The sequence below is a fragment of the Hylaeus anthracinus genome, unplaced genomic scaffold, assembly GCF_026225885.1.
Source record: "Hylaeus anthracinus isolate JK02 unplaced genomic scaffold, UHH_iyHylAnth1.0_haploid 11989, whole genome shotgun sequence".
In the NCBI taxonomy this organism is placed as follows: Eukaryota; Metazoa; Arthropoda; class Insecta; order Hymenoptera; family Colletidae; genus Hylaeus; species Hylaeus anthracinus.
The window spans coordinates 6,494,512-6,516,987 of record NW_026534337.1 but is presented as its reverse complement, the minus strand read 5'-3'; the positions used below and the strand labels follow the sequence as shown (position 1 = coordinate 6,516,987).

At 33.6% G+C, this 22,476-nt stretch overlaps 2 protein-coding genes across 6 annotated transcripts in view; both read right to left on the bottom strand.

Moving 5' to 3' along the window:
- LOC128887742 (muscarinic acetylcholine receptor DM1) overlaps positions 1 to 19,037 on the bottom strand; it is a 26,847-nt gene extending 7,810 nt beyond the window's left edge. Inside the window, exons 1-8 of one of the 4 annotated variants that reach the window (XM_054143963.1) lie at positions 17,879 to 19,037; positions 17,034 to 17,084; positions 13,877 to 14,118; positions 11,905 to 12,048; positions 9,961 to 11,350; positions 7,412 to 7,691; positions 6,735 to 6,858; positions 2,170 to 2,511 (exon numbers count right to left, since the gene is read on the bottom strand). In XM_054143963.1, the coding sequence (XP_053999938.1) occupies positions 2,170 to 2,511; positions 6,735 to 6,858; positions 7,412 to 7,691; positions 9,961 to 10,429 (1,215 nt within the window). In that variant the 5' untranslated portion in view covers positions 10,430 to 11,350; positions 11,905 to 12,048; positions 13,877 to 14,118; positions 17,034 to 17,084; positions 17,879 to 19,037. The remainder of the gene's footprint in view (positions 1 to 2,169; positions 2,512 to 6,734; positions 6,859 to 7,411; positions 7,692 to 9,960; positions 11,351 to 11,904; positions 12,049 to 13,876; positions 14,119 to 17,033; positions 17,085 to 17,878) is intronic. The other 3 variants (XM_054143964.1, XM_054143962.1, XM_054143965.1) reach the window with 3 other exon arrangements.
- A 1,214-nt stretch (positions 19,038 to 20,251) lies between these two features.
- Positions 20,252 to 22,476, bottom strand: LOC128887743 (E3 ubiquitin-protein ligase TRAIP-like). 2 transcript variants are annotated; one of them, XM_054143966.1, is made up of 7 exons: positions 22,245 to 22,476; positions 21,531 to 21,905; positions 21,359 to 21,460; positions 21,163 to 21,285; positions 20,828 to 21,083; positions 20,604 to 20,750; positions 20,252 to 20,530 (listed from the first exon to the last, which is right to left on the bottom strand). In XM_054143966.1, the coding sequence occupies exons 1-7, from the start codon at positions 22,355 to 22,357 to the stop codon at positions 20,408 to 20,410; spliced, it is 1,239 nt and encodes a 412-aa protein (XP_053999941.1). In that variant the 5' UTR covers positions 22,358 to 22,476; the 3' UTR covers positions 20,252 to 20,407. The 2 variants fall into 2 exon arrangements, with proteins under 2 accessions (XP_053999941.1, XP_053999942.1); XM_054143967.1 differs by having other exon boundaries at positions 20,837 to 21,083; positions 22,245 to 22,474.

Below are 22,476 nucleotides of genomic sequence, written 5' to 3'. Positions count from 1 at the left end.
GGAAATGAGAATTAAATAGTTAGAAGGCTTTTTCCTGAAATTCGATTACATTTGCAACGGTGAGAATGAAAAGCATTATTAGCTGACTCGTTGGCAATTAAATATTACTAAACAGTAATGGATTTTTGTCTTTTCGATAGATTGATAGGCATCCCAGGATCCTACTACGTACCTGTACAAAATTTGACAGAATTTCGATGACGTTCAGCCAAGTTACAGCGATTTATATTTTAAATGTAATTGAATTTCGGGGAAAAAACGTTTTTTTTTTTTATTTTTATTTGTCAAACTAAACACGTCAAATAAATGAATTGTAATTATAAACAAAATTCGACCTGACATTTTCTGTAAGGTGATATTGTTTGAAAACTGATTTGGAGAATTTAAAAGTTTCTCTGAATCTAATTTTCGAGGAATATACGAATATACAAGGTGTCCTAGAATTAGTGTAAGAACCGGAAATGGGGGGTAACTGAGACGATTCTGAACCACAATTTCCTTTGCAAAAATGTCGGATGGTGTTTCATTAATAATTAAAAAATGAAGCACCATCCGACATTTATGCAAAGGAAATTGTGGTTCAGAATCGTCTCAGCTACCCGCCATTTCCGGTTCTTACACTAATTCTGAGACACCCTGTATACACAGTCAAAGGGTTACCTGTTTGCACTGGGGATCTCTGTAAATAGTGTAACTTTGGAACCGTGTAAATTATTGCAATGATATTTGGTTTATATGAGTCTTTAGTTAAATTTAAAAATAAAAAATTTGGTTCAAGTTAGAAAACGGCGTTTATCTTCAGATGATCGTGGTGTTTCCGCCTAGCACATCTCCACGCACATTCAGGAGTGTCCCTTGAAGTCCTTTAACCTTCAGAAAGTAGGTTTCACAGATTCACTTCCTAAATATATTCATCTATAATAAACATGAGATATTGTGTAGACATTCTACGGAACACAATAATATTTATATTACTGGGACAAACAACAAAATAAGTAGTAGTTATGAATGTTCATTAAAGTACTTCCATTGGAGGATTTAATAGCAACAATACAAAGTGTATGTTTCCATTAAAAGTAATTTTCTAAAATGTTACGTTAGTTGAATCTAAAAACCATTTCGTTCTCTTTATTCAACTAATAGGTGATAGCAGCATCATTGTTCGACATATCATTGTTAACGAAACATTGGTAGCGCTTTAGTCCTCTTAGAAAAGCGTTGTGACGTTCCGTCAGTATTGAAGCTATATAATCCCATATAGGGATTGAATGTACAAGGTACACGTTGTATATTGTATATTAAACACATTGTCAGTCGATAGGATAAATCACGTTTTACTTACTAAACTGACGTTATTCAGCCAGTATAGTAAAATTATTCTTCATATTTACATTTTCTAGTCTGTGGATTATAATTTCATTTTCAATTTTTTGGGACTGGTTGGTCGGATCTAAATAGTGTAAATAAACGATTCTTAGAATATATAATATCACAGCAGTGATGGACAAAATCGTAATCGAATATTTTCGAGTTGCGATTACGAATACGATTACAATCGTAATTGTAATCGCATCTTTCCGAGTTGTGATTACGAATACGATTACAATCGTAATCGCAAATTTTTCTGCAATTACGACCGTACTTTTAAATTCTTTACCTCAAAACCGACTTCAGACTCGTGTTCCTCGTCCCAACAAACTTAGAAAACCATACATTCGTCGAAATCAAAAATGAAAAATTTTCAATTAAAATTCGTGCCCATAGAACAGAGCCTGCATAGGGTAACTTTTTTAAAAAAAATTTTATTTTGACGAAAGCATGGTTTTCTATGTTTTTTAATATAAGGAACACGAATCTGATGTCGGTTTTGAGGTAAAGAATTTCTATGGCTGTAAACCTTTAAAAATACGGTCGTATTCGTAATCACAACTCGGAAAGATGCAATTACAATCGTAACCGTAATCACAACTCGAAAACATTCGTATTTGCGATTACGATTTTGCCCATCACTGTATCGCAGCAATACTACCATGATTGTCATCATATTAACTAGGCATTGTCGAAATTACTCTAGTTCTCATGCAATAATAACAAAACCCCCTGACAATAATGAAACATGCGAATCGATAGCATGCAACAGCCTCAGAAATTGCAAAAACTTTAACGTACAGAATCACTGGAGATGCTTGTCGTTGATAATTCACCGACTTTCCCTGACTTTCTGTACTCGTGGTTGTCAGCAATACTGATGCTTTTGTCAATAGTTAGAGTTGTAGAATGAATTCCACTTATAGAAGCAGATCGAGACACCGTACCAGTAAGAGGAGTTTCTGCTGATAGTGGCGTTATAGCTTCGTCATAGCCTTGCCCTGTACGGCTACTCTCCGCGCCCTCGATATCGTCGTCATCGTCATCGTCGTCATCGTCGTCGTCGTCGTCGTCGTCGCGACCGCTTAGCCACCAGGCGATGCACCACACTTTGAGCCACATCCACGAAAAAGGTCTATGTTTCTGTAACAGAAACGTAAAGAAATATTAACTTGTGCGATGTACCTAATTTAACACGTTGATCGCCATGTCACCCATGCATGGGCGACAGTGATTTTTCACTGAAAAATTAAAGAAATTAATTCTGAAAGTGAAGCATCAAAGGAAATGAATTTAAATGAAATTTATAAATTTTGATGAATTCACAAAAATAAATACCACGATACATTTTGATTATGTAGTCTCCAATGATCTAAATAACATTTGCTCCTACCAGAAATTTTCAAGAATATTTGTCAATGTGTGAAAAAAAGTTACATGGATTATATATATAAATCCTGATGTGACAAAATTGAGATTCAGCAGATTCTTATCAAATATAACAGAGATACCAGGAAAGAGTTTTAAATTGACATTGCAATGGCAATTATGTTATTATTTTGTTTATGAGGAATATTCATGTCACTGTTTTATGAAAGAACATTATACCATACTGTGAGCTCGAACGAATCTATGTTGAATGATATGATATATTGTAAATTAATATAACATATCTGAGTTAAGCCATATTATATAAGCCAAGATTTTTATTATGCGTACTCGAAGATATAAGAAGTGTTTACCAAAGCATGTCATTTGAAGTCGATACTAAAACAGTATGAATATTGTTTTTCTCATTTTTTATGCAGAACCTCTTAGTAGGAAGGGAATAAATTTCCTTTTGAATTTTTCAGTGTCATTTGATTATGGGTTTGTATCAGCACCATGGAGTAGTATACGAGCTTAATGCAACCTATTGCTGTAGTTTAAAGTCATAGAAAACGAGAAGTTGTTAAAACAACCAAGGATCGGATCTAATGAGCTATAAGATGAGGCAGGAAGATCAAAAGACCCATTTTGCCTTGATGCCTTCACTATATCTTCCAAAGAGGAAGACAGAAATCAGGTCACTCTAAAAGAGGGTCAGCTAAACTCAACCTCCTGGCACGGTAGCGATTGCAATGACAGTACCGTCAGCGAGTGGCTTCACCTACAGTGAAGTAGATGTCAGCCAACAGGAAGAAAATATATTGATCGTTGCTCAGAAGTTGGCGAAGCACCTACAAACTAGAGGGGACAGAAATTAAGCTCACTTCGCCTAAACGTCCCCAGGGTCTCCCTTTTTTTCGAGCAGTCACACTGCATAATAGTGAATGATGATAGTGAATAGTCACTGAATAGTGACCTGGTTCCAGTGTCCAAAAGTTAACGCTACGTCAATAGATACTATTGCTCTCTCGCTCTATCTTGTTCACGGCCTTCGTCACGCGGTAGCTTTTGCCTCGGCCAATACCGAAAATGCGTGTTTTGGTTAGATATTTGACTCAGTGTTATTGTACTTGTATTTCTACTAGCGAATTCCTAGTATATTCATTATAACATGAATACACTAATGCGTAATCTGCAGACATGCAATTCTCATATGATTCCTTTAAAGTTAACGGAATCACGGAAATGTTCGAATTACGGACGTTTATCTGAACGTTACAAATTAACAAGGTTCGTAGATGCGTAATTACAGAAATGATAGAGTACAATTGCTAGCACGCTAGCAGTCACGAAACAGTATCACCGTTAACAGATTTGATTTATTAGTAGCTTATGTTGTACTCATTGAGAAGAACGTTGTCGCGCATAGTTATGTAAAGAAATATTTTTACGAAGAGTTCATTAATCGAAAAACTAGTCTTCGATAAAGGATAGAGTGACAAACATGAGAAATGTACATGTTTGATCTCTTCAGGAAGAAAATCCGTAAAAAAGCCAAAAAAATGAATTTCCAAAATGGCTTAATCTCTAAAAATTACCTGTATTATCAACAAGAAGAGGCGCCTGTGTTTTAGAGGATATATCGCTGGATATCAGATGACAATCGTAGTTTCAGCAAGACGGTTCGTCTCTTCATTTTAGGGAAGACGTCACCATTTTTCTAAATAAAAAAATATTAAAACTATTGCATAAATCGAGGAAAACTATTACTCTATCTGTGGGAGTGTCTAATCGATCGCGTAAGAATTAGTTGAAGGCTAGTTTGTTAATTAATGAAGACCAAAGTACTTGGAAACGTATTAAACATAAAGTATATTTATTATTAAATATATTCTCATCCACAAACTTATAAATGTACCGATTATAATTTGTTGGTATACGCTTTTACCAATACTATAGACTTGAAAATTTAACTATCGAATGGCTTGATTTCTGTTCATCTTCCTGCTGGAACTACGTTTGTGATATATACTAAAATAGAAAATTATATAATGCAGTTTTGAATATGTTTCAAAACACTTGTTTCGAATCATATTGTCTCGTTAAATTTCAATCCTATAAATAAGGTTAAATTATACTTCACAAATTAAAAGAAGTAATCCTCTGTAGTATTTTATATAGTAACCTTATAAAAACAATGAAAAAGGCAAGAAGTGTTAAATAAAGTAGGAAATGTATCTCGTTAAAGTTGAAGCTCCAACTAAACGAGAATCTAAAAACTGCACAGTTCGACATTCTCGTTTTTATACATTTTGCAACGAGATGGTTTTGAAGTGCAAAGAGTTATTATGTCGTTTAGACAAATTAACGTATTACGCGTATGATTAAATAGTACAATTTGTTATAAATAAATACTCCAACACTAATACATAATTTTAGATACAATTGTTTTTCAACGATACGCTGCTGAGATTCTAGCGCGGATATTCAAATTTCAAATTGTAAGTGGATCGGTAGACCCTTCCTGATTGGTTCGGGCGGAACCCCACCCCTACCCTAGGTATTAACGCGAACCCGCGCTATTCGTATACAGTTGCGCAGTCACTCACTATCACTCACGTCGCATGAATACTTCTTTCGAAATAGTTGCTCTGCTTACAGTAATAATGCTTTATAACATAGTGCTTTTCCTACACCCTCTGAGCTACCCTTGCGAAAACAGCTCCTTCGTGGAATAGCTGGCAAAGGTATCTACTTATGAGAACCACATCCACTCCCTACGACGAAACTTCTGTGTGAAATAGTTCTACAATACAATTTCTTCTGAATGATTTTTCCCTACAGTGCATTCTTTTCGGTATGTCGAGGCAAAGTGAGTGTTTTTCACCTGAAACTCTGGGGACTGATTTCAATTCTTACATTATACAGATGTCATTCGATAAAAAAAATAAGTGCGAAATATTTTTTTCGGGATTCTCGTAAGTTTCATTAAAATCAGCGTGTCGGAGTTAAGTGATATCTTGTTGGTGACACATGTGAACTGAAGTGGTTGCAAGTCGAGCAGAAAATGATGTGTGATCCAAAGCCTAAACATCGTTGTCAGTTATTAGAAAGAACAAAATCATTAATAGAAGATGTATTACCGATGTGATAAGTGCTCCAGTATCCAAGAGGAAAGATGTATTTTCAATATTAAGAAGGGAGTGTAGTATTCGTATTAAAAAATGATTGAATTTGGTAACTGGAGAGAGACTTAGCATACTTGGGCATTATTTGAAATAAATTATTTCAAATAGTAGGTTTACAGCTCTTGAATTGTGTACTTAATACACAATATGAAAGAGCTGTACAAAAGCTGTATAAATACAGGGTGTCCCAAAAATGTTAGAGGTCCTTGAAAAGGGGTGATTCGGGAGGTGATTTGAAACAACTTTTTCCTTAGCGAAAATGTTGTCCGAGGCTTCGTTGAGGAGATATTAACGGAAAACACTGACCAATCAGAGCGCGCGTATACCGGTGGAGCGGCCGCGGTAGCGAAGGCTACGCGCTGAGCGGACGCGTCAATATCTTTCGATGCACGTCGAGTCACTTGTTCGCGTACGAGCGCGGCCGCCTAGCGCGTAGCCTTCGCTACCGCGGCTGCTCCAACGGTATACGCGCGCTCTGATTGGTCAGTGTTTTCCGTTAATATCTTCGCAACGAAGCCTCAGACAACAATTTCGCTAAGGAAAAAGTTGTTTCAAATCACCCCCTGAACCACCCTTTTGAAGGACCTCCAACATTTTTGGGACACCCTGTATGTAACATAAAACTTAAATACCATTAATTGTATATATTAGAAATTTAATCAGATTTGTAAAAGGAGTCATATTTAGATATGTAGCTTTCAGGAATAATACACAATGATTCCACAATCATACATGTATAATAGAAAAAAAGGAAGTTCGTTTGAACTTCGTTGAAACACTATGTTTATAAATATAATTAATAGTACTTACTGTTTTATATTGAGGATAATGTTTCTCGAGATACGAGGCTGCGATATGTGTAGTATTCATGTCATCTCCTGTGCTGGACTCACTCCTAGGCCTCCGACTGTCATCCATACCCAATGCCCCGCTACTTTAAAATGAACAAAAACATAATCGATAACAATTTAATCAAGTTAGCAGTTACTTTTTGGAAACTTTTTAGTCAATTAAGCAGAATGGAATGACTAGTACCAAGTTCATTAATAATATATGAATAAATAATATTAGCTCATGTAAAATATAAACATTGGAGGATGTGGAACCTCGATGAAGTTTTTTAGAATTAATACATCATTACCAAGGACAGAGTTCTGAACTATCAGGGCTTACTTTATATTGTACAACGTAGTTATGTTTATTTGGAATTTGGATTTAACACGTTGACTGCCAAACTACTCGTGAAAATTTATGTGAGCTTTGTTTCTATAGAACTGAAAATTACTTAAATTTCAACTAGTACTTATTTTTGTAACTTTGTAAAATTTGTGAATCCCATGCAGATTTATTTCCTTTGACATCTCATTTTTAGAATTTATTTAATCAATTTCATGATGAAAAATGCTGTCATCCATATATGGGTGACGTGGCGATCAACGTGTTAAAACATATTTTGAATGTTAATTTAACATTGATCAGAAACCTACCTAGTTGCATTCCGTCTGCTAGCATCCTCTTTCCCTGCTTGCAAATACGGGAGAATTTTCTGCCTATTCGTGGTTTTTTTCCATATCCTCCAGTAAAGAATACACATCACAGTAACAGGAACATAAAATGCGGCAATTGCAGTAACGAATGTGATGTAATGATTTGTTTCGATAAATTGTATGTAGCAGGCATTATCGGGCACTGTTCTCTGTCCTTCGATATATGGCCAAGCATAAATCCATGGTGGCCACAGGAGTAATGATATTCCCCATGCAGATGCTAGAAGAAAGATTGTCCATTTACATTTTTGCATAATGTAATCTCTTTCGGTTACTAGAGTTGTTGAAATTTAGAATAATGTAACTGTAATTTAGTTTGTCGATTAGCTAGTTTACATAGTATAAAATGAAGTATCCATTTAAGAGTTGTAGACAGTTTGGACCAGTTTTGTGCACTTATTTAATTACAATTATCCTCTAATCTTTCCTTCTATCTTTTCTATTATTTTATTTTATCGCTATTCTTATAAAATATAATTTCTAAGATACGAACATTTTTGTAATACTATTCAAATATGCAGATCTTGAGAGTTATAAGAATTATATTGCATACATTTTGTAATTATCAGGGAGCTATTTGTTAAAATTTTATAATTAAGAGACACGATTCTTTCACTGTGAGTCATTATTGATACGCATAGGAAGTAACAGGGATATGAAAAATGAAATAAACATTGAGAAACTTTTCTATGTTTTTTTATTTAAGAAACATAATATCTAGATGTTTGTGGTTCACTTCTTCGTTCGGTTTTCTCCACACGTTTGATGTTCAACAGGACCCCAATTATTAAGTTCGTTTTTTGACATAAAAAATGACGATCCCGAGAAAGTAAATTCGTGAGATTTAATCGCAGAAGTTATTTAAAAAAACAAAATTTTAGTACAAGTTTAGAGTTGTATCAACTACTAATGGTTATTAGCGACTCATAAATTATTGTACCAATGGCGGGAGTGACCATGGCTCCTTGAAGGAGTCGAAATCAATCCCAAAGAGTCATGGTTAAGCAAGTGGCAACCTCCTCGTGGTTCCCGCCGTGAGTACCCTTGGAAACTTTGTTTCTTGGCTTGCAAATAAAATTTCCAAGGGGAAACCGAGAGCCACCACTGCGAGCAAGAGTACAAATCCTTCGATGATGATGTCACGCACAGCATTATCGAAGGAAGTACATGAAAGCAGTCTCTATAATACTTGAGACTGGAGTCAAATCGAGTAGGGCTGTTCAAGTATCCGAAAGAATCAAGCCGAGTTGAACTCGACTCGAAGTTACGAGCCGAGTAGAGTACTTGAAAAAAACCGAGTAGCTTGAAAGATTCAAGCTACCCGAAAGAAACCAAGTAACTTGAATTTTTCAAGCTATCCGAATAGAATTGAGCGGTCCGAAGAAACCAAGCGGCCCGAAAGAATCGGACAACTCGAATGGTTTCAAGCTTTTCCGAGTACACATGTTACTCTGCCGCACGGGTAACAATGGTATCATAAAAAACAGTGATGGGCAAAACCCTAGACTTCGAATAAATGAGAAGTTTGCCGATATGTCTATCTCCTCTCCTCTTTAGAACATTTTCCAAAGAAGGAAAAGAGACAAACATATCGGCAAACTTCGGATTTATTCGAAGTCTAGGGTTTTGCCCATCTCTGATAAAAAAGACGTAGCGAACTAGACCCAAAGAAGGCCGACCATCATTTCCCGTATTTCTTATCGGATCTTAAGGCGTCTGACCACCCTGAGCGCTCGCCAGATGGGTACTATTCTTAAAAAATTCATAAATGCGAAAGTATAGAAAAAGATATTTTTATGTTTTGACACATACTAAAGAACGGTTTAATGAACACATGAAAAATTTTTTGAGTTAACAAAAAAGAAAAACGGCGGCGGTTCGAACTTTTTGGTGAAGACCTTCGGCACGAAACGCGCGTGGGCTGTCCCATCATTATATTCTTTAGGTTGCATGTGAAAAAGGAAAAAAAAAATTAGATTGTGTCTGGAGTTTGTCGCAAGAGAAAAATCGTCAATAAAAAAAAAAACTAATCACGTAATCGCAAAAATTCATTGCTACTCTTCAGATAATGTATCTAAAAATAGCGTGTACATATTTCAGAGCAATCGGACCGATAGTTCACGAGATTTACGTTGTACCATTTCGAAAAGTGTAGTTTCGAGATAATCCCAAAAGAAAGTAAACGTGCGGTCCGATTGCTCTGAAATTTGTACACACTACTTTTAGATACATTATCTGAAGAGTAGCAATGGATTTTTGCGAATACTTGATTCTGGTGAGCGCTCAGGGTGGCCAGACGCCTTAAAGAAACAAATTGCACTACTGAATTCTTGATGTTATACCGATGAAAATGCTACCAAACACGATATAATATCGATTATTTTTAATTATTCGTATAATGTAAATTCTACATATCGCGCTGTTACACGGCAGAAAAATCTTAATTCTACAAATACACACAAACATTTAATAATAAATGAACAGCTTACCAATCATAATGGCTGCCTTCGAAGTCGTTCTCTTGACGCGATAGGAAAGAGGCCGCATTATAGAGAAATATCTGTCGAAGCTGATGATAAGAAGATTCAAAACCGATGCGTTGCTGGCCAGGTAATCCAACGCCAGCCAGGTGTCGCACACGTGCGGTCCCAACGGCCAATAACCAAGCACGGTGTAAAGCGTGAACAGGGGCATAGAAATTAGACCGATTGCAAAATCAGCGACTGCTAAACTGAACAAGAAATAATTGGAGGTAGTTTGCAGCTGTTTGTCGATTTTGAACGATATCATCACCATAATATTTCCAACAACGGTTATTACACTGAGGAAAACGGCAACGATCACTATCATCACACGCTCCCATAATGCGTACGAGTGTGGTTCACCGCCGCAATCAAGACCGTTGGTCACATTGTAACTCTCGTTTCCGGAAATATCCACGATTGAAGTCACATTCATGTCTGGAGAGTTCACCTTCACTGAACAATATTTTATTTGTTCTGAATGTGTCGTTAGTCTCGCTTTCTTACGAATTTTATTTTCATTTAGACTCGAATAACATTCTTCTTTCGTTTCACTTCGATTTCGTTTTCCCTGCTGTTAGGTACAATTAATTTTAACCCATTTTTTTTTTTTTGTATTTATTTATTTTTCTTTTTATTTCAAGTATAGCTTCTTGTTGATCTTTGAGCGTTTATTCTTGTCTTCCTTCTTCTAAGCGAGTCTCCTTCGTTAGTCGAAATTGTCACTTGTTTAATATTTGTCTACTTAGAACACGTTGTTTAGCATACAAAAATCTCTTATTTATCTTTCATTTTGTATCGTTTAGAATTCATTTCCCTTCTATTCGGACACAGCAAGTACATCGTTTCGATTTTACTATTTAAAACATTTAACATTTGTCGTCGAAGAGGAGTTAGTAGAAATATATCGAATCTGTACTCTCGTTTCTATTTGAATTTTTTGGCTTGTCCGTTACTCCCTCGAAAGTATTTACTATTGTTTTCAACGACGATCCACTTTTTCTCGTTCGTTTCCTCCCTTTTGTCGCATTCGTTCTCTCTCCCCCTCTCCCTCTTTTTCCCTCTCCCCCTCTCCCTTTTTCTCTCCGACTACTGTTTCCTTCCCGCATATATTTAGAAATATTTTTTTTCTTTTCTTTTATTCTTACATATCACGTATTGAGCCAAGGCATCCTTTTATGAATCTCAATCTCTCTACAAACTCTTCCTCGTTGCCTTCACATGCAAGCGTATATGTTAATACAAACTTGCGTTCCTCGGACGTACACTGTCGCGAATATTACCGCGCGAACTTCTCATTTACGAAATTTAGGGATGCGTCAAGTGTTGCATAGCTTCCTCAACGTTGATGCGCGATCTGCGAACAGTCAATAATTTCTGGATCTTACTTTCGCACATTACTTGCAAAAGATATACAATATTCACTTATGTAGTAGATTTACGGAATATTATTGTTTCTGATACACACTGAACTGAAAACAGAATAACGTATCCCTGTTTCTATGTGACTGTTACAATTTATATACATTGCACAGTCAGTAATTCTAGATAAGAACAGTAAGACACACATGTGAAATTGAATTTCACGGAATTTCATTGAATTTTATTTTATTTCTTCCAATTCCATCAAATTTCGTTAGATTTCATTGAATTTTATTGCATTCCTTTTATTCAATTTCATAGAATTTCGTTGAATTCCATTCTATTTCATTCAATTCCATTCAATTTCATTCAATTTCATCGAATTTCGTTAAATTCCATTGTATTCCAGTCAATTTCATACATGTGTATCCATTTCGCAAATCATAACTCGTGGAATCAGCCTCATAAAACAACGTTAAAGTAACAAAGTAAAATCAAACTCTGTGAATTAGTTAGAGAACGAAGACGGATTTGATTTAGGTGTATTACCAGCTAAATGATCCATACGAGTTTCCAGGGCGACGTAGAGACCATCAATGCGAATATTCCCTGGAATGTGCAAGCTACCATACTCGAACACGCCGCAGTGTACAGATGAAGGAAGGGAAATCATTTTGGACATTTTTGGCGACCCTGTGTAATTAGAAACATTGCAGTTCAAAGAAAAGTTCGCGAAGGCATAACATACGTTACTCTAAAATATTTTACGCCTATATTTGGATGAACATTTACGAATTGTTGTAGAATACTTTGAGGGGCTTCTTTTGGGTTTATTTCATTGAAAATGACATTCCCTATGAGTCTACATTTTTTTTTTATGGATCAAAGGGTTTTTCTTGGAAGATCTTCTGAATGAAATCAGTCCCAAGAGATAACACATCAACTTATAAATGTAATAATAATTCGAAGTAAACATTCCATTTTATTAATATATTCAATAAATTGAATTATATAATATACAGTTGCATAGTGTATATATTTATATATTAATAATACAGTTTATAGGAATACAATGATTATAATTAAAGTACGGATTTGATGCATTCATGACATAAACTAATATGAGAAATATATATTAAACATAACCGAATTTTTATTATTATTACTATAATAATTATAGAATATATCCAGCACGCATTATGTATATTCTACGTGTCTTTTCTGTATTATTTTACAGAAGTGTAATTATAATAAATAAATATATTTGATTTTTCAAAAACAAATTCAGAGGGATCATTAAAAGAGTTGAAAGTAGTACATTTTTTCAAGCATTGTGTCCCATTTCAAACACTACGTAAAATTTTACAAAAGAAGTAATACAATTTCATTCGATTTAATTCGTTAACGAAACCAGGCAATTTTCGAAAATAAAGTTGAACAGAACAAGCGTTGACGCGAACATTTTTCATTATTCTCGTCATCTAAATTCACTTCCGAAGTTGTGCCTCCGCGTTTTAATAGACCTTTCATTTCTACCGATGTAACGCGGTTTATTATTAAGTGACACGGTTGTACGTCAATAGCTTTGCATTAGTTCTCCTTATTTAAGCTATAAATAATTTCCCGATATTGTTTCATCCTCGCACGCATAAGCACCCATAAACTGTGTCAAGCGATAGTTCTATTAAAATACATCTTTGTATTCATCTTGTATATTAAAAGCATCATTGTAGGAAAGCATTTCAAGTTTTCCCGCGTTTAATACGAATAGATAAAGTCAAAAATACAAAACTGTACGGTAATAATTAACGTACGACGCCAAAGATCGATTCGGTAGCTTTAGAATGGTATAAATACCACAAAACTTCGACACCTTTGTTTACTTAAGAAGCCTGGTTCAGGACGCAGAAAATGAGGCACTTATTTACGAACTTTTTGAAAATGATATGTTAAGGGGGGATCTGTATGAAATTTACGGGGTATTTTGATGGATATTTGGCGATAACAAATATTATTTTTCGATACAAAATTGTACGTGGAAAGCCATGTACAGTGGGTGTAGAATGTATTCGTACACCGATCAATTTCCCCCAAAAATTTGTGTGAAATTGTAGTTTCTTAACTTCTTTTTTTATAATCAATGATATTTTACATATTCTCTACTAGTCAATATAATTTGTGAAATTACTTGTAATACTTGTAAATTAATGTAAATTTTTTTTGTTTAATGATGTTTTAAACATTAAACAGTTGTGCGAATACTTATTGCTTCAATATTTCTATCGATTGTTCTTTTTTTTTTTTTTGTTAATTTCGTAACATACATAAATAGCTATTTTTTTTTTCAACTCTATGTGTTCTAGAGATTTTCGAGAATATGTAAAATATCATTGTTTATAAAAACTAAGTTAATAAATTACAATTTTACACAGTTTTTTTGGAAATTGATTGGTGCACGAATACTTTCTACACCCACTGTATATGGGCATGTTCGTAGTCAGTGCATATCGTGGCTACTGACCTCAGCATGATGATCTCCAAGCTCCACCTTGTTTCTGCTTTTTGATGAACTATCCGTGGAGGTCGTGAAACAAGCTCCGATCGTGTCGAGTGTTTGATCACGCCCGATATTTAGCACTTTGATAGCAAGCTCTGAGAGAAAGAATTCTTTGAATGCGTAACGTGATGTTGCTGTAATGGAATAAGTGGGCCAATTTACTCCTCGAAAATCTTGAGCGGCTTTAATAATATTGCTTCCATGTTCTGTAAGAAATGCAATATAAATAGGCTAGCCATGGACGTATCCAGTAATAATACATAATAACAAAGAGAAGAACAGAATTCATTTTAAAAGAAACTTTGGAAGAAATTCGTTCTGTACGTTTCTTCTGTTTTATTTTCAATTTTGTCCAACTTAGAATGGAGAACAGTTACCCCACCTTGTCCCTTCTTAGATACGTCCATGAAGCTAGGTGATATCAACAAATGTGTAAAACTTAACATTGTTTTGCAGAAAAATATGACTTGTAGAAACAGAATCATGTTCGCAGAGGAAATTGTAAAATGATTTTGTAAAGAAACATTTTATGAATATCTTAGACCTTGATATAAAGAAATTAATAACTGGATTGAAAAGAAATTTATAATTTTATAAAAGATTGTTCAGAAAGTATAGTTCTACTCGTCTCAGTCTCTTTCTAGGTGGAGGTTCCTAAAGCTACTTCAGTATATGAGAAAAAGTGTATTTTTGTTTTTAAATGATTTTTAAAGAAAACAAAAAGAAATTTTTAATTCTGCAAAAAGTATACTTTTATTCATTCCAGTTCCCTCGTACAGAACAAAGTTTCTGAAACCATCACGAAATAAGAGAGAAAGTGTATTTTTTTTGTAAAATGATATGGCACGAAAGGTTTTTGTTAATGTAATCAAAAATGTTTCGTGAGATAGAGCTTTATAAATTAGGAAAGGGGTTGACGAACTTCTCATTAGTCGGCTGACTCTTTCGCCAGTCTGACTACCCACTACTTTATTTAAGTAGTTTGTCCTAGTCTGTTTCAGCCAAAGGTGTGCCAAACTTTCATTTTAACGATTGCGTCTAAACGACAGATTGGATTTCATTGAAAGGCTAACTTCCAGTTTAATTATTTTCGTCATAATATTTGTTTCAATTTCAAACAAAATCGATCAATAAATAATAACAAAAAAGTAAACATTATAAACAAAATTAAACATTACGTTAAGAAGTTGAACAAATTTTTTTCTTTCTCTGATTGAACAAAATGTTTAATAAAATTAGTTAGTTTGCTCATCTTCGAATATTCTATTATTGTAAATGTAATTATGTGTATATCTATGATCTTGCCAGACAGACGACAAAGTAGAAATTCAAATATTCAGTGACCTGGAAATTGAATTAGAAATCCACAGTAAAAAAAATTGGTAATTTCCAAGTATTTAATATTCTTAATATTCCTTCTGATTGATTATTTATTAGATGATTAATTTTTTTTTCTCAAATTCATAGCAGTAAAAGCGATTAATTTAACTTCTACCATTTGAATTCACTTTGCACCATTTTCAATAGCTTTGTGCCGCAGCATCCCCAATCGATTTCAGCGACAAAGATCAAACCACGAATTGAAACGTAGCTCCCATTAAACTAATATATTCTCACGAAATTCAAGAGGAAACTGTATCACCGCGACAATTAAATGGGATAGTTACTAATTAATATCTAATGCAATTGTTCGTGCTCGCGATGTAGAACAGGCGTTTATTATAATTATTAATTATTATTATATCCGTCTGAACGAAAGTCAACTCCATTTCCTGCATTGCCAATCGAGCCAATTTCTCAATTATTCGTACATTTATCAGTGTTGCAGATAACAAAGAGATAGAGAGAAATAATATCAATGCGAATCCATTCAAATAATAAGAAGATATAAACAAGAAGGATAAAATATTGTATTCGGCGTAAAAATTAATTCTGTTTATTTTTAACTAAAGATATCATTTATTTATAAAAAAAAACAAAATAATCTACGTGTTTTATTTCTATTTAACGTAACAAAATAAAGGGTAAATGTTTTCAATATTTTATAATTATACATAATATTTAATCTAAAGTTATAAACGATCGAATATAAAGGCACAGAATTAATTTCTACATCAAATGTAAATAATTATTTCATATTAACACAGCCATCCTAAAGAAGAAATAATTTTACGAAATTTAAAATTGCGTATACAATTATATGATGGTACGTAAAATTTGTTGTCATCGCGCTTTGTGATATTATGACTGTACCAGTTTATATTGTTTGAACTGGCTTTCAAATATGTAAGGATAATTATATTGCGTTATCATTAACCCCAATTAAATTTTAATTACTTCGTAGTAAAATATTCACAGCTGAGTTTCAGCCGAAATGATTATAATTGGCCGCACCTCAACATTTATTTGACGTAAACAACGCATTCGTCTCAAACCCGAACGTAAAACAAACTTTAGATTTAAATTACCGAATAGTACGTTTTATTAATACTAATAAGTGAAATCGATTATGAATAATAGCAAAAGGAATAATGCGTAAACTATGACACAGTAGTAGTAATTTCAATCTAAAAAGAAAGGCAAGGAATAAATAAAAACTAGATATTGATCAAGGTAACAAAATATAATTTAGTCAGTTATTTTAATTAAATTCATTTATTGCAACATAAAATAAAGGTAAAGTACAAGAAGAATACAACAAAAATATGAATCCATTCGTGAAATAATAAATAAATAACACTCTGTTTTATAATTTTAATTTTGGTTCTTAAAGATATGTCTTTTGTTCACAATCTTTATTTAATTTCTTTTTAAAATAAAATTTAAAAATTTTTGTGTAATGACTTTGTATACAAAAAAAAAGGAGTGATTCACTTTTCTACGTTTAATTTTAGTGTCAACAAACGAACATTTGTTTCTGAAAATTTCTCTTTTCCAAACTCCATTAGTTCGAAAACCGAGTAAAAGCATAGTCGTGTAATAAAAGCACCGTGTAAATCGAAAGTTAGCTGTAATTGAAACAACACAACATGCACGATGAAACATCTATATGGGGCGGTTGAAACATTAATTTCGAAGAAAAAAGGAACACACGTAGAGAAATATTATAAGTCGAACTCACAATTTTGTCTGATTGGCACACTATGGACTTCACTTTCGTACATAAAACAGTCTAGAATGACAGAAATTACTACAAATAAAACGTGAAAACAGAAACCAAATGACTCGAGACTTATATCACGAATTTATATTACAACTATAATAATAATAATGATAATAAACATTTTCTAATCTTGTGTGACAATGATACTATTGGGTTGATTCATAAATAACTTTGGTTTCTTAACTTACAATTTATTCCCAAATATACTGTTAGATAGATAGATAGATAATTTATTCCTTGTAATAAATATATTATTAAATATACAGTCAGTGTAATAAATATTCGTACAGAACCAATTCAAAATAAAACTTTATGTATTTATTTTATTAATAAATTTCAGGGGAAGAAATAATTATCCAACACTCGCGTTCATTAAAGTTTTAAATTAACTTTCAATGTTAGCCTCTTATTTCTTTTCTTATTAATTTTATTTTGAATTGGTTGCTGTACGAATACTTCTTACATTGATTGTATAATAAATCTTTATCAATTGTATAATCACTAGGCTGTAGATTTGTATGCATTTATAAGAAATTTGAATGTTCAAGAAACTACAAAATGTGCACAGTATACCATAATATAAAAAATTATTGAAAGTAAAGTTCATATTATAATATTCGCAGAGTAAAATAAACTCTTGATTTTATTTTCCATAAAGATCCACAGTCTAATTATATAGATCAGATGTCCGACCCACCTAATATCGTCCGATAAATTATATCATAAAATAGATATTATAATAACTCGAGTAGTTATATAATATCGCCACTAAAAACTACTATAAAGTGGATTTTTTGAAATACCTTTTTCCATGTGTTCGCACATAGCACTCAACCACTCGGATAAAATTCATCGGTTCCATAATCGTACAACACATTTTACATTTTGTTTCTTCTCTGCGTTCATCATTTTATACGTTTTGTTTTTTCTTTTGTTTTCGTTTGTTTTTGGTCGAAGCTCTTACTATGAAACGCAGGAAACAAAAGCATTAAAATACCGTAACGTAAGACAGTTTGCTTATTCTAATATGAGAACTAAATCGCCGAACCGTTAGGCGTGGTAGGATAGTAATGACCGTTTGTTGGGAGTGAACGCAAAGTGATTTCAACTTTTCAGAATCAGAGAAAAAGGGACTGGGGGATTGACGAACTTCCTGTACCACTTGGAAAGCTTAGATCGTACCAAAGTTACATTTAAAAGTATAAACATTTAAAAGCATAGACACTTAAAAGTTTAGACATCTCTTAGAAATGTATAAAAATTCCTGACAACAGAAACTGTTATCAAGTGGCGATATACACGAGAGCACGGAATCCAACTGAAGAACGAAACAACGAAAATCCATGAGAAATTTTCTATGGCTCGTAACAGTCAAAACACCACCGACAACAAAGTCAGAAACGAAACTCGAGGCACACAGATCCACGAATTTCCATCTATCTCGAGTTACTCGTAGTCACTCGAGGCCAATATTTAAAAGAAAACAAAAACAAAAAAAAACAGGAGAAAAATACATATGAACAAACTGGATTGAAAATCTCGCGGTGCATCGGGGGTACACAAGGTATTTCGAAGCGATTATTGACCACTAGAGATTCGAAGTTGCATAAGTACCGCCCTTTTTTCACCAAACATCAACGACACATTCTCGTTATTTTGATTCACTCGTGCCGAGCACCTAAACCCAAGGAAAGACGGACAATACGACAAGCCAGACACACAGATAAGGGGGAAGGACGAACCGCGTGTGTTATATTATAATCATGTATCCCGCATACGTGTAGACGCACGAAAGAGTAAGCGAGGCGATAAGCGAGAAAGGGAGAAATTGAGAAAAACACAGATAGAGAGAAAGAGGGGGGAGGAGAAGCAGAGTGAGGGAGAGAGGAGAACGCAAATCAACGATGATTGCACGAAGGATGCGTTCGCGACGGAAGTACGAGGCACACTAAGGGCGTGGGCAACCAGAGCAAGGCCGGTGTAGAGTTCTGAGGGGTGATACCGCATTGATTTTGATTTTCGAAGCGCGCGCATGAGTCTTCGTGTTTCAGCTCTGCCCATTCATACGTATGGGGACGTTAGTCCTTAGCTTGGGGGATGATACCATAGCGAGATGGAAAGATGGCCAGCGGGATGGCACAGGGGAAAGAGGAGTAAACGAGACAAAAGTACTTACAGGGAATGTCTTTCAATAAACTTTGAATAAATTTTTGAAAAAACTTCGCATATGTATAGAAAATCGAAAAATATTCGACACGTAGTTTTTTTTTTTTATTTTGGTCTGTTTTCGTATTTACGGGGTGGAAACGACCCCTCAAAATTCAAACGACGAGGCGGAACATTTCCTATTCTATTATTTATAAAATGGATCTTACCACATTGCGTTAAATAAAATTTCATGACTTTGATGATGAAGTCAACTTTGACTTCATCAAAACTTAATTTGTTACTTGATAACTTACTATTATAGATAATGGATCATATTCTTGGCAACAGTTAATCATATCAAGGGCTAAATTATATCTAATATTGTTTAATCCTTCGAAGCATACATTTTTCCTTTCGAACGATTCCGATGAAACTTGGTATACGAGAGTTTTTCGAAGTCTCGACTCCAAATCCGAACTCAAAATTTAGAAATTCAACACGATGGATCCAATATGGCGGAACAAAACGGCATTCTTAAGGGGGGGAAGTCTACTTAGGCCATCCGAAGAAATTTGCATCTTTGTGAATTTTTGTCTGGACAAACGGAGAATTTTCTGACAAAAAGTATTAGTGTATTCGAAAAAACGTTTTTTAGACCATGTGTCGCAATTTTTATATTTAAAAATATCTTAAATTATCAATGTTGTAGTGTTGGTAGTTTCTTTACATGAATATACCGCGATGACCATTCTCTCAAAGTTGGATTATTTGAAACATTTGTTTTGTTTATTCTTGAGTATCTTCTTACCGATGAAACGATAACAGCGCCAATGGCAGTTGTAGCACAGAAAAATGATTTTTTTATCGCTTCAGTGGGCAGTACGAACTGAGTTAAAGCTCGCACTGCGAACCTTGCAGCCGACGCTGCACGCGGTCCAAGTGAGATTTGAAAGAACACAATGTCTACGTCCCATGGTCCAAAAGGAGGATAATGTAGGAAAGGGTGGTGTTTAATAAAAGAACACATATAATCTATATAAAAAAAAATTTGTTTATGAAAATTGATAGAAATACTCATGATTAATACTAAGGCTTCCAGGTGTAAGCCGTGTCCTCTGGAATTATCAATTCATCATTATCAAAGGACACGACTTTAATTGTTTTTTTTTTTACATCGATTTTTTTTATCTTTTGATTTTAAATATGTCATCTTTACTTTTCTTTATTTTGATACCAGGATTAGGAAATTCGTCAAATTTCGAGTGCCCTCCAAGACCATTGTATGTAATTGTTGTGTTCAATTGTCCCTGAGAAAATAATATCTATAAATATCAATATTATAAATGGTCATGTCATAATCGTACAGTATCATATTCTTACATTTGTTGTGCTTGTTTGACCAATTCTTCGTTTTTTTAGAAGACCACATGAATTGAAATTCATTGCATTGCGTTTCTCAGAAGATTCTTTTACAAGCAGTATTCCTCTTGACTTTACTGGAAGATATGGCGAATTGGTTTCATGTTTCTGAAAAAAATGTATTGATTATTCAAAACCAATGGAAGTATAAAAACCATTAAGTACAAAGATAATAGGTTAATCACTTTAATTACCGCAATCTCAGATTGGTTCTCCTCTTCCTTATCAGGTTCTTCTCTCCTAAGGCGTATATTACTTTCTGTGCTCGCAACTTTATTTTTATTTAAATCATCTATTACATCACTATTTATCTGATTCGCTGCTCCAGGCTCGAGACTGCTCAATTGTTTATGTGTTGATTTCTTTTTTCCTAACTCTCTGAGTTTATTTTGTAAACTTATAGTTACACTTTCACAAGCCATTAGATCTTGTTCAAGTTGTCTGTAAATAATATTCATTAGTAAATACGTTTAACTAATAACTAATTTAAATTATCTAATTTATTTTGCAATTTGCATACTTTCTCTTTACATGTTCTTCTGACAAAAAATTTCGTTCCATGGATACTTTTGTGAGTTCTTGTTGTAGGCTCTTCACTTTATTTCTTAATTCTCTCCTTTTATCCAAACTAATTTGCATTTCCCTAAAATTATACAATAAGTATAATTTTTAAAAGTTAACTATCAATAGTAAATGTAATAAATAATAATATATACCTTTTCATCACAGATATATATGTAATGAGAGTGTTAGGATCGGATGTTCTTGAGATCATCTCATCTATATCATCCATAGAAGCTTCAAGTATAGTTTGCACACTTGAATAAAATATACACATTAATTAAGTTGAAAACTTGTATATTGCATATATTATAAACTATCACATACTTCTTATACGTTTCAATTTTTTTCTGTAATTGTTCAACTTCTTGTCTTAACTTATCTGTTTCTAAACTCTGTTGTTTATAATGTTTAATTTGTTCTTTAAGAGCATAAATAGTACTATTCTTTGCATTTAGTTCAGTTTCTACTGTTCGAACTTCTTTAACTAAACCTGCATTTTGTTTTTCTAATTTTGCAGTTTTTTCTGAGTAAGATTTAATATCTTTGTCTTGCAAAAGCAGTTGAAAATTTAGTTTATCAATTTTATCCTGTAAAGAGCATGTATCTTCGGTGATGGTATCATTATTGGAAAAGTTAAAATATATTCTGTGGATTTTACTTGACGTGGTTTTTTCTCTACATTGTGGACAAGATTTAGACCTGCATTAAACAAAAATTGAAATAAGTATTTTCTGAAAAAATAGAATCATTTTGTTATATATGTAAAATTGTATACTTTGTCTTATACAAAATTTAAAACGAGCTGGATCAAAACTGTCTCTGTACGCTTTCGAGAAAGTGTCATTTACTATTATGTAACTTACAAACATCAACAATAGAAAAAAATATACATGTCGAATTAGGTAACCTCCTGCTTTTCGAAGTCGATTAAAAATACGTTGTATATAAATGTCAACTTTTAATAGAAAGTTGCAGGAACCTTTTACTTATGGTGTACTTATAAAATATCATAAACAGTAAACAATAACAATTCCTCACCTCTCCAGCCACTGAGTTAAACACACAAAATGAAATATATGTCCACAAGGAGTATGAAAGACATCGTCAGATGGTACTAATAAATCACTGCATATTACACAGACAACATTCATTTTACATAAAATTAAATAATAATGATTAATATGAAGATATCACGTATGTTTTTCAAATATGTACCACTATATGACAAGACAGTCTGACCACAGAGCACCATAGAGCATACTCTTACAGA